General features: G+C 43.3%; 2 protein-coding genes across 3 annotated transcripts in view; one reads left to right on the top strand and one right to left on the bottom strand.

The window, feature by feature from the left end:
• The window catches only part of GPR39 (G protein-coupled receptor 39), a 243,034-nt gene extending 236,163 nt beyond the window's left edge, over positions 1-6,871 (top strand). Inside the window, exon 2 of the mRNA XM_054478826.2 lies at positions 3,104-6,871. Coding sequence (XP_054334801.1) covers positions 3,104-3,609 — 506 coding nt within the window. The 3' untranslated portion in view covers positions 3,610-6,871. The remainder of the gene's footprint in view (positions 1-3,103) is intronic.
• Positions 1,050-12,731, bottom strand: part of LYPD1 (LY6/PLAUR domain containing 1) — a 32,965-nt gene continuing 21,283 nt past the window's right edge. The window contains exon 3 of one of the 2 annotated variants that reach the window (XM_063647380.1): positions 1,050-4,290. In XM_063647380.1, coding sequence (XP_063503450.1) covers positions 4,055-4,290 — 236 coding nt within the window. In that variant the 3' untranslated portion in view covers positions 1,050-4,054. The remainder of the gene's footprint in view (positions 4,291-12,731) is intronic. The other variant, XM_054478827.2, reaches the window with a different exon arrangement.

A 12,731-nucleotide genomic window follows, 5' to 3' on the forward strand; every position in this document is an offset into this window, starting at 1 on the left:
AGTGAGAAATGCATGGGAAATTAGCAGAGTGCTTAGCACAGAAACTGGCATAGGAAAAACTCAGTAATAAATATTCTGCATTATTGTAGGTTATTTCAAAACACCCATCTGGTGCACAACATGAAAATCTCTCCATTTCTAATTCAGGTCTTTGTCTCTCTTGTTCTACAAGTTTGTCCTTGCTATTACGTCTACCTACTTTTACACCCAGAAAACTGAACTTCCCCTTCTTTGCCTCATCATTGTGACTCTGAGTTGGTTTTGTTACTTGTTCACACTGAGCTTCTTCCCACTTATTTTTGACTTCAGAGCAGGAATTTTATCCTGGCTACAAACCACACCACAACTCTTTATCTACCCCTGCCCTTTGCCTTGTACCTGGAGGCTGGGTCTTGCTTTTTACTGAACTCTGCTGCTTTTGATGGGATGATCAGTGAAGGACAATTGACACCAGGCCAGTGCATGTGGGAAGCTGTCAGAAGAGTAAGGGTCATGTAAACAAGAGATCAAGAGAATGAGGAGCAAAGACAGGACAGAAGAAAAGCAATGTTATCATTCTCTCCCCTTGTTTCACAAGCCTGCCTTATCTTCTCATTGCCTTTGTCTGTTGGCTTTAAAAGCTGTGCTATGTTCAGCTCATGGTTAGTACAAGGTGTTTCTCATCGCCTTTCTAGATTCTCACCGCCTGAAGTACAACCTCCCACGGTGTAGCACAGTTCACATCTAAAACCGTGCAATTTCCATATTCTGGGCAATAACTCCTCAGATGAAGATGGTTGTATATGTTCTCTGAAATTCAGTGACAGGAAAGAGAAAAAAAAATGTAAAACTTTGTGAAAATATGTGGCTTCCTCAGGTATGGTCTTTTTCCTAGTTCTTTTACAATTAATGAGATGAGCCTCTCAGTCAGAGCTGGATGAGAGGCAAACAAGGAGCAGGAACTTAAGATGAATTTGGAATAGCACAGGTGGCTGGGAGCACCTGTACACTCCTCAAAGAAGTGGAAAAAGTGTCTTGGATTTCTTATGTATTTTTTTTAAATCAGAAAATTTTTGTTGTTGTTGTTGTTCCTATCCAGCATCTGTAACTAGGTGATTCAGAATAAACTCTTGAATTAAGGTGGTATTTTTTTTAACCATTCTTTGATCAGATCAGTATGTTAGTTCACTTATTTTAGTTTTAGATTTACTGGATGTTCTCAGGATAGCAAACTCAAAGGAAAAAATAAACAAATTGGTTTATATTTCAAAGTTTTAGGCTGGGAGTTGACAGGAGAAACCTGTGGAAATTAACAAAGGAGAAGAGTTTCCAAGGCCTTCCTTGCTCACATATGGATTTGTGGAGGATTTGAACACAGCTAGGGTCCCCTCCAACAACAGCGGGCAAGGAATACTCAGGCCAGTGCATACAGGAGGCTCAATTCTGGATGTGTGAATGTGGCTGTTTTTTCCTGGAGCATTTATTTGTTTATCGAGACAGTTTCACTCTGTCAGCCAGGCTGGAGTGCAGTGGCACATTCGTGTCTCACTGTAGCCTTGACCTCTCGGGCTCAAGTGATCCTCCCACCTCAGCCCCACCAAGTGTCTGAGACCACAGGTGTGTATGTACCACCATGCCTGGCTAAGTTTTTCTATTTGGTTGTAGTGACGGGGTCTCGCTATGTTGCCTAGGGTGGGTCTCAAATTTCTAGGCTTAAGTGATCCTTCTGCCTTGGCCTCCCAAAGTGCTGAGATATCAGGCATGCACCACCATGTCTGGCCCCCATTTATTAATAGAATATTTACCATGGGTCATAGGCGGGAAGCATTCACTGCCAACTGTCACTTCCCTAGGGTTTCTAGAAAATCAGAGGATTGAAAACGTGAATAAATGTTTCTTACTACGATTGAAATGTAGGAGACGAAGCAAGCATTTCTGAAAATGCAAATCCTGCTTTAACATAGCAGCTCTCTACAGGGGAATTTACTCTGGGTGTCTTGGCTCCTTACGAAAAGAGAGAGCAAATGCTTCACAGATCCCCTGATCTTCCTTTTTTCTTTTTTGCTTTTGTCACTGTAACTAAACTCTCATGATACCTGTGATTTCAGTTGTTTGTGGTCTATGTAGCATCTTTATCTCTGTCAGAATTGCAGAACTGATGGTGGTTACTTAAGTTGGAATACAAATATGTGGGCATGCAAACAAATGTACATGCAGTAAACATTTGATCTACAGAAGGGCCTTTGAGTGGTCTCTTCTCTAGGGCCTGATTGCTTCTGGGCTGTTGACAGCACAGCTCAGTGCTGCAAAGGGAGGGAATATGTTACTGGCTGAACTAGAAGGAAGTTTTTTATTATTTGCCATCTCTGAATAATTCTTTTTCCCCACATGAGGGATCTAAAAGTGTCTGAAAAGAAACACATGTGCTGTTGCAGATATGAGCATCATGATTATAGGTGTGCATACCTAGCATGTATATGTCCAAAAAACATTCTTGGTGACTGACAGGCTATTCCTGATTTTGCTTCCCCTGAAACTGAATGCAACATGTTTATGTCCAAAAAACATTCTTGGTGACAGGCTATTCCTGATTTTGCTTCCCCTGAAACTGAATGCAAAACCAGTGTCATTAAATATGCTGCTTTGCTGCCAAAGGGACACTACTTCCATTTGATTTAAAAATATCACTAGGTCTTCTTTGTGCAGACATCCTTTAAAATACAAACACTGCTTTATCTAATGCAGCTATACTGTATGTATACATCTTTTTCTTTAAAACAAAAAGACAAGACCAGATTTATGGATAACATAAACTGCTTTCTGGATATGCAAACACACACCAATAAAAACATTTTTTTAAAATTAACAGACATCAACCGGTATAAATACACTGTCTAAAGCATTTAATGGTCTTTCTTTAACACAGCCAACTCCCCCGGGTTGGAAACAGTGTTAAATTCTCTCGCTTGTGGCAAAAGAAGCTGTCAAGTCCAACACTGAAAAATTGGTACCGTTTCCTGGCCAGTAAGCACAGAACAGAGGGGCTAAATATTTTATGGTTTTATTTATTTATTTACTGTGTTTCTCTCTTTTCTGTCTCTCCCTCCTGCTCGCGTCTGCCCAGGGCTGATCGTTGTGACATTGGCCGTATGCTGGATGCCCAACCAGATTCGGAGGATCATGGCTGCGGCCAAACCCAAGCACGACTGGACGAGGTCCTACTTCCGGGCGTACATGATCCTCCTCCCCTTCTCGGAGACGTTTTTCTACCTCAGCTCGGTCATCAACCCGCTCCTGTACACGGTGTCCTCGCAGCAGTTTCGGCGGGTGTTCGTGCAGGTGCTGTGCTGCCGCCTGTCGCTGCAGCACGCCAACCACGAGAAGCGCCTGCGCGTCCACGCGCACTCCACCACCGACAGCGCCCGCTTTGTGCAGCGCCCGCTGCTCTTCGCGTCCCGGCGCCAGTCCTCTGCAAGGAGAACTAACAAGGTTTTCTTAAGCACTTTTCAGAGCGAGGCCGAGCCCCAGTCAAAGTCCCAGCCATTGAGTCTCGAGTCACTAGAGTCCAACTCAGGCGCGAAACCAGCCAATTCTGCTGCAGAGAATGGTTTTCAGGAGCATGAAGTTTGAATGTCAAGCGAGGGAGCCTTGAGTGGGAACTGGCCCTCCAGCCCCAAGAAACTGTCACCCTCACTCTGCAGTCTCAAAATAATAAACTATGCCCCCATCAGGGATGGAATGGACACTGGAGGCTTTATAAAAGGCAGATGCCCACCTCAGTGACTTCTAAGGACTGACTCTGCCAGCCTGGCCTTGACTCTGGTTACACAGACATGGGGGTGAACTTTCACTCCACCTCCTTCCTTCAAGTACATACTGAAAATTCAGTAAGACTGAATTTATTCAGAATGCTTTACACTGAGCTCTTTCAATTATTTGCACAGGAACAAAAGAGAACACGGACTCCCGCTCCCTACCCAGAATAAAAGGACACCCAGAAGAAACTCAGGGAGGTGGGGGGGTGGGGGCGAGGGCTGGAAGAACAATGCAGGAGGGCGTGGCATCTCCTTCAGCTTCAGCAGTGTGCCGAGAAGAGGGCTAATTTGAGGAGCAGGATGGTGGTGGGGAGCCCTGGCCTGAGGGCCGAGGCAGAACTTCCCCTTTTCTTGGGCCTTGGCCCGTTACAAAGAGGGGTGTTGCAGCAGCTAATGCAAACTGAGTTCAGTTTCCCTGGGGAGCAGAAGGACTGGTACCCGGCAGAAGCGATGAGACAGGCCGCTGATGATGCACAGGACTTGCGGTACATGATCCCTGTAACACAGACCCAAAGGAGCTGAGTTAACGTGCACCGGCAAAAGGATAGCTGTCCCTCTCAGCCCAAATCCAGACAGACAGTTCTTTCTTACTCCTCCCACAGCCCAGAGACTGGGTGAGATCAGGGAAGTGCTTCAGATTGTCTCATTGATACTCAAAACACCAAGATAGATGGTGAGATACAGGCACTATTTCAGATGCCAATACCTGTGAATAAAGAGCTGTTAAACAGACTTACATTTTAAGTCAGTCAGAGTTCACACTGTGTACAAGACACAGCTTTTTATTTACTTTTTTTTTGGTTCAAACTGTCTCATGTCAGTGAGGATCACAAGCAGTGCTTCTAGAGCTTATCTCTGTTATTGCTTTATAAGCGGCCACAGAGGGATGGCTCTCAACTATGTGTTTATGAAATCCTGGAGTTCTTTGAAGACAGACCAAATCCCAAAGGGAAATAAGTATATACCTATTGAAGGGGTCCTGAGTTTTCCACGGGATTTAGTGAAGGGGCACCTGGCTGACCATGTGTCCCTCACAGTCTTTCTTTTTTTTTTTTTTTTTTTGAGACGGAGTCTTGCTCTGTCACCCAGGCTAGAGTGCAGTGGCATGATCTCAGCTCACTGCAAGCTCCACCTCCCGGGTTCATGCCATTCTCCTGCCTCCTAAGTATCTATCTGGGACTACAGGCACCCGCCACTACGCCCGGCTAATTTTTGTATTTTTAGTAGAGACGGGGTTTCACCGTGTTAGCCAGGATGGTCTGGATCTCCTGACCTCGTGATCTGCCCGCCTCGGCCTCCCAAAGTGCTGGGTTTACAGACTTGAGCCACCGCGCCCGGCCCCTGTCTTGTTCTAAGGAGGGGCGCTCTGCCCTCAGGACACATGGCCATCTGCCAAGCCAAGTCAGCACCACACAGCTAGCACTCAATGACACACACTGGATGCAAAAAGGAGCTTCCCAAGAAGACTAGGGGGCCTGTCCCAAGGAGCATGTGTGTCCTGTCAAGCTGTAGTATAGTCATCAAATTAGGGTGTCTTAATCATAAAGGTGGAAGTTTATTCAATACAAATAATACTAGCTAAACTTATTTAAGGGCTTCCCTGTCTCCCAGGCACTATTCAGTAGCGTGTCAGCTTCTTCACTACCCCAAGCAACTCTACAAGGGAGGCCCTCATGATCACCCCCATTTTACAGATGTGAAGCCTCAGGGCTAGAGAGATTTAGTAACTTGCCCAAGGTCACACGAACAGGAAGTGGAGCAGCTGGGATTTGAACCCAGTATTCTGGGTCCATGCAAGACGGTGTTACTGTATAGCAGTAAATTCGATTGCCAATTAACCACAGAAATGGTGGGGACTTTTTAGGGGGAGGGGGTTTACTCTGAAGATAACTTTTGTTGTGTACGTATGTGGCTTTTTTTTTTTGAGACGGAGTCTCGCTCTGTCACCCAGGCTGGAAGGCTGGAGTGCAGTGGCACCATCTGGGCTCACTGCAAGCTCTGCCTCCGCCTCCTGGGTTCATGCCAGCCTCCCGAGTAGCTGGGACTACAGGCATCCACCACCACACCTGGCTAATTTTTTGTATTTTTAGTAGAGACAGGGTTTCACCGTGTTAGCCAGGATGGTCTCGATCTCCTGACCTCGTGATCCACCCGCCTCAGCCTCCCAAAGTGCTGGGATTGCAGCGTGAGCCACGGCGCCCTGACGTATGTGGCTATTTTATATCAATGAATTATTTTTTTGGACGACAGATAGTATTTAATACTAAAGCTTAGAATTAACAGGTCTTAATCCTGTTTGCTGCCTTGCACAGCTGAGGGATATAGCATCCCACCAGGAGCCAGGGCTCCTTACCCACTCATTTCCTGCAGGTATGTGGGCAAGTGTGGTTTTGGTTTTGGCTCCCTCCTTGAGAATTGCCACTTTGGGTGCTATAGAAACAGTAAAGAATGAAACTGCCTAATACTTCCAAGTGGGAGGTAAGGAAGTACTTTAGATTTACCTTAAAACATGCAATTTTATGTCATTTTTTCCCCTCTAACTGCATGTTTGTAAGGATTGATTTTCTAAGACTATTACAAAATCCTGGAAGGTGGCTGCTCTGGTAAGATAAAGCTGAGGTACAGAGGATGCCTGTATCTATGTGTGGGAGGCACTGTTTGATTTCTAAGGAATACACTTCAGGGAATTGCCCATTTATAGATTTCCCATAGTCTCTACATTTGCCATCCATGGCCCTTTTTAGGAAATCATTCTTTTCTTTTTATTCCTAAGTGTGAAAAATACTAACTGGCATTTATTTGCCACTTCCACTACAATGAACTTTTTTTAAGTGAATTTTTAAACTTTAAAAAAAATATTTACTGAATATGTTTTTGTCTGTAAAAAAGTTCAGTCAGTAAGGTGAAAATGGACATTGAGTACCCCTGCTGGTTCCAGGCCCTCCACTGTGTTCCCCTAGAGGCAGATGCTGTCATCATTGTGGCATGCCTTCTTCCAGGCTGGTTTCTGTACATTTACATATATGCTCATGGAGAAATAAATAAAGTCTGTGTGTTTGCACACATTTTTAACAGTATCACATCCTATATACTATTCTGCAATTTGCATTTTTATTTAGTGACATGGCTGGGAGCTTATTTTTAAGGCGAACTTTGCAGGGTTAAGGATCAGTGATGAGGTAAGTTAGTTGGATAAATAGTGCATGTCTTTATGAAGAGCTGGACTAACAGAGCCATAATCTTTACAGCTGCTGAGACCCTCACGTCGTTAGTCAGGAACAATTTATCTTCATAAGGAAAGTTGGGGAGAGGTACAAGCTCTCAAGTTGGTGGTTCAGGAACTGAGGGCACCACAATGAGGCTTTCTGAAGGGGAAGGTTGACAGCTCCATAAGGAAAGGGGCATTTACTAGAAGCTCCAAGAGGGAGGAAGGAGAAAGGTGTCTGATGCCAGATAGGTGTATCCATTGCCAGGCTGGCCGCTCCAGGCCAGGCACCCTGAGGAGGCATGAGGGTCATGAGGCTTAGGGTAGCTGTGGGCTTCTATGAGCCTCCCTTGGTTAAAATCTAAGTAAGTCTGGAAACTGGCACGAGAGATGCTTTGGGTGAGATTGGATGTGATTACAGAGGTTTCTAACCAGATGAAAGGAAATGTGGACCTAGGCATCAAGGTAAGTGACAGGCAACTGGCTGGTGTCGGGGTATGGAGGAGCTGGCTTTGGAGACATTCAAGAAGAAAAAGTGTGCTAGTTCTAAACTGGGCAGTGGCAGAGGAAGCAGGTAAGAGGTGTTGTGCTAATAGAAATGGGGAAATTTGAGATTAAAGAGGGCTTTCAGAAAACAGAAAGGCATTTTACTCACCCTTCTGATGAAAAGTCACATGATGGAGATAACACGGTACCTCCTTTGAGAGGCATGGGATGGGGTTGAGTGGTGAGGCTGGGGCAGAGGGACTGATATTTGGAAAGGCTGATGTTTGGAGTCTGCAAATAAGTGGAAATAAGCCACCTCTCCCATAAAGAAAGAAAAGCTTTCCAGGTTCATTGTAGGCACTTCAGCAGGCAGGCTGGTGATGGGAACGGAGGTGCAGGGACAAACGGGAATGGTTTTGGGGAATGCTGAGAGCTGCCCTGGAAGGAACATGTGATTGAATACCACACAGGCTGCTAGGTAGCTTTAAGAAAATGGCCCTGGGGTTTAGGCACGAATGGCTGCCTGCACTGGTGCAACCAGTGAAGAAAGCCACAGGAGAGAGTTGAAGGCACCAAGGAGTAGAGGGGTGTAGAATAAAGACTCACACTGGAAGGAAATAAGGAATGTTGCCAGGTGGGGAGGGCCCAGTGAGGACTTAGAACTCCTGAACAGTTCCACCATTCACATGCTTAAGATAAATTCCAAGTAGATCTAAGATTTAAATGTTGGGGGAAAAAAACCCTATAAAAGTACTAAACGACACTTTGGAACCTTGGGAGATTTTTTTAATGTAAGAGTTGTAAAGGCTATTCTATGACATAACACCCAGAAGCCATTACAGAAAATATTGAAAAATTAGACTACACACACACACACACAAACTCTGCCTAATAAAATCCCTATACGTAAGATAAAAAGACAAGCGAAACATTGGAAAAAATAATTGTAACTCAAATCACAAAGCAGATTTCCTTAATATGTAAAAAGGTCCTAGAAATCTATAAGGGATAAATAATAAATCAGTAAGGAATAAATAACTCATTAGAAAAATAGGGAAAGCAAATGAACAGACAGTTCACAGGAAAAGCAACAGAGCTTTGAAACACATAAAAAGATACTTTCTCGTATCATAAGAAGAATGCAAATTAAAACTACACTGAGATGCCACTATTATTTATCACTTGGGCAGAGATTTAAATGTTTATTATAAACACTGTGTTCATGAATCTTATAAAAAGGTCCTTTCCCACCATTGTTGTTTAGGAGAGTAAATAGGTATAATTTCCAGGTAGGCAATGTGGCAATAGCTATCAACATTGCAAATGCATGTACTCCGTGACCTAGTAATTCCGCTTTTATGTATGTACCCTACAGACATACTCACATACATACATACAAAACAACTATATACAAGGTTATTCATGGTAGAGTAGAGTGTCACGGCAAAAGAATAGACCATCACTCTATCCATCACCAGGGAACTGGTAAACTTCCAGTGTCTTATCTGCACAATGCAATTCCACAAAGCCATAGAAGATGATACTGAGTTAAAAACAAAGCAAAGTATGTCTGGAAGTTCCCTCCTTCCTTTTCTCTCCCTCCCTTCCTCCTCCTTCATTTAAAACAACAACAACAACAACAAAAATGAGTTTATGCTTCTTACTATGCTTCAGAGGCGTTTTAAGAGCTGTATGAATATTAATTCATTTAATCTTTGTAGTAACTCTAGCAGTAATCCTCATTTTGCAAGTGGGGAAACTGAGGCAAAAATAAGGTAGGTAATTTGCTTAGGGGCCATTCAGGTAATATGTTGTGGAGCTGGGATTTAAGCCCAGGAGATCTGGATTTATAATCTGTACTCTTAACTATTATACTACACTGCCTGCCATGTTATAACATGCATCCATTGGGGAAAATAAAAATTAAACACACATATTTTGCATGCATATGCATAAAAATTTATGGAAAAATACACAAAAAAAGAGATAATATTAGTTGTCTCTGGTGTGAGATTCTAGGTGGCCACAGGATAGGAGTGGGAAAAAAACTTTTGACCCTTTCTTACCATTTAAAATCAGAACCACGAGAATAAAGAATCATTTTTAAAATGACGTAAATAAACACCCGCAATGAACCATCCTCAAATGGCTTCTTTCTCTGTGTAGCACAAGGTCCTTCCTAGCTGTGTCCACCAGAGGGCTCTAGGGAATGACCACTCTCAAGAAAAGAGCCACCAAGAGCTGCCCCAAAGCTCAAGTCTCAGGGTCACGGGGCAGGGGTACTTGTGCCTGTGGTTCTCTCTGCTTTTCCTTTAACCAGGACCCCATGAGCTCAGGTCTGGGCCTGAGGGAGGAGGAGCTGTGAGGAAAATAAAGGCCTTGTCATGGACTGCTGGTGGGAGCAGAGACTGGCACAAGGGCAGTCAGAAGGATCTATAATTCAAAATGCACAAATACAACAGTCCCATTCCTCACCATGTACCTTCAAAACAAAACACACTTTCACATCCTTAATAGGGGAAAGGTACATTTATACTATACATGTTAAGCAGCAGTTAAAGAAAAGTACAGAGCTCTATTCTGATCTGGAAGGTTCTCAATGACAGTTCCAGAATGATAGTTAAGTATACCATTTATGTAAGAAAGAAACCACAAAGCAATATAATGCATGCTCCAGTGGTGTGTCTGCAGGGGGATGTGTGTGCACACATCTAAGTGCGTGAGTTGCCATCTCTAAGTCATATCATGGCAAGAGGTCCAGAGGCAATGCACCAAACAGTGTGGTCCCTTGGGTGGTAGTTTGACAGGGGTCCACAACACGATGAGGCATCTCTGAAACATGAGACAGGTTTGGCAAAGAACACCACGGTTCAGCACAACTGCAGCAGCAACATGGGCAGGAAGGGATGAGTGGGTTCTAGCTGGACATGGGCCTGGTTTCCCTGAACCCTCATGGCTGGCCTCAGAAACCACCACTGCCGGGTTAGGGTAGGAGAAGGTCATGACCAAGAACAGGGGAGGGACACCATTTGGAGACTTCCCCAAAGAGCTGAGATGCTTCCTGCCCTTCTTCCCTGCATGATTTTTCTCTTAATCGCTTCTAATACACTACAGATTTTACTAATCTGTCTTTATTAATAGAACTTAAGCTCCAGCAATTAGAATCTCAGTGCCTGGCACATAACGACACAAGTATTTACCAAAGGAATGAATGAGTAAATGAAGGGAGGAAAAGGGGAAGATGACAGAAGGAAAGAGGGTTATTTGAAGGGGGTCTGGAGGTGCTTTTCTGACTGGTTTTGAGTAGGATTTTATTCCTACATTGGTGTCACCTGGGTAACGGAAGTTACATAAAGCTACAATTCACCTCCAGGCCTCGGTTGACAAAGGCAGAACTGTGAGAGGCTCTGATCTTAGTTAACGCAGACGCAGACCCAGAGCTAGAAGGCTCAACTGGTAGATGAAGGGCTGTCCATCAAATGTGGCTCGGATAATCCCAGCTTGGACCAGCTCCCAGCCACTCCACCCTGCAGAGGCACAGAGATGTGTCCTGCCAAGACCAAGTCATTTCTCACGGCTCTAATCCGCAGACCAGGAGTGTGCCCGTGGAACACACCACCCACTATCACCAAATTAATCAAGCCACCCAGCGTTTAAACTTTAATCCTCTTTAAGTCTTTAGAGAGGTGATGGCCTCCTGGGGGCTCTTGGATTGAGATGGGTGGCTATGCATGCTTGCTTTAAAAATACCACAAATTGTTCTCCCTGAGGAAGTCATTCATATTAATCTGCCTTATTTATTTGGATGTGAATGATGGGCATGCCAAGGAATGAAGGAAAGGATAAACAAAATACTGAGGTTACTTCCCAGGCAGTTCATTCCACTGTAGCCATTGTACCTATTCCCTGGGACCCAAGAAATCAGAATATAAAGGAATTTGCACTCTCAGGAGTTCTGCTGAAAAGGTAGATATGGAAATAAAGAAAAACTGACTGGATTCTCTGTACCCTACACGCTGGAATTAAATATAAATTTGGATTGAAATGCACCCAAACCGATGCCACAAAAATACTTCTGTGCCATTGTGTGTTCTCCCCGTTTTACAAACATTAGAAATTATCCTTCCATGTTAAATGGACTAATAGAAGTAAAGCCCCTGGGGGGGTTCTTTTGTTATGTATTATTTGATAACATGTATGTGAGTTATGAAGCACAGTCATAAAAGGAACACTTGTAAATCCTCCATTAAGTCTAAGAACCAGAATTTCATCAACTGTTCTAATTCTTTTTTACAACAATCTCGCAATCTTGTACTCTTACCTTTCCCAAGAGTTAACTGCAATGCCACTTTCATAATTTTTTTAATGAAGGTAATTGCAGACTCAGACAAAGACTTATGTTTTCACATGTCATGCTCCTTCTAATCATTTTGTTGAAAATGACTTTCCATGTCAGAAATGATATACATTTTGACTGGATTGGCTTTTAAGAGCCTTGTCCACACACAATATGGTACCTTAACTATTACCAGAGAAGTTTCATGAAAGAAATTCTTAGTTCAGATTGTTGTCAAAACTCTACTATTTTCCCATTGTCTAAACTCTGCTGTTAGTAACTCCCCAAACATCAGTCACTAGAAAGTCTTTTTATCCCTAACACTTAGAATAATGCTTGGAACTTGGTAAATGTTCAGCAAATGTCCATTATATTTAATAATTTGATAAATGTCATAGAAAACTTCAAGTAGATGATTGTTTCCATACCATTTAAGATCAATTTGACAATGTGAAGTAAAATACATATGTGTGTGTGTGTATATGTATATATAAAATACATATATATATACACATACGCACATATTTTTTAAAGCCATGAATTATATGAAGCCTCTAGCAAGTGAGTCAGATCCATGATGTGGGTTGGTTCATGGAGCACTTTCTGACTCATGCCCTTCATTCATACAAGTAGTTGCTGATTGAATTCACATACACCATGTCACTTAATTCAGAGGGGATGGTAATGTCAGTAAAGACTGATTAGCTGACATTTAAAATTACTGACTCCACTTTCCCCCACAGCTTTAAACACTCTATCCTTGTTCCTCTTGGACTATATTTGAGCCACTTCTTAGCAGATGCAGTAATTTTGCATTTAGGTGGAAGAAGACCAGAGGCAAGCCAAGAGGTGAGGCAGAGAAGGAGGGAGAAAAAAGAAGTTTTAGAAGTTGATGTGGATGCTGAATGGC

This window comes from Pongo pygmaeus, chromosome 11, assembly GCF_028885625.2.
Source record: "Pongo pygmaeus isolate AG05252 chromosome 11, NHGRI_mPonPyg2-v2.0_pri, whole genome shotgun sequence".
In the NCBI taxonomy this organism is placed as follows: domain Eukaryota; kingdom Metazoa; phylum Chordata; class Mammalia; order Primates; family Hominidae; genus Pongo; species Pongo pygmaeus.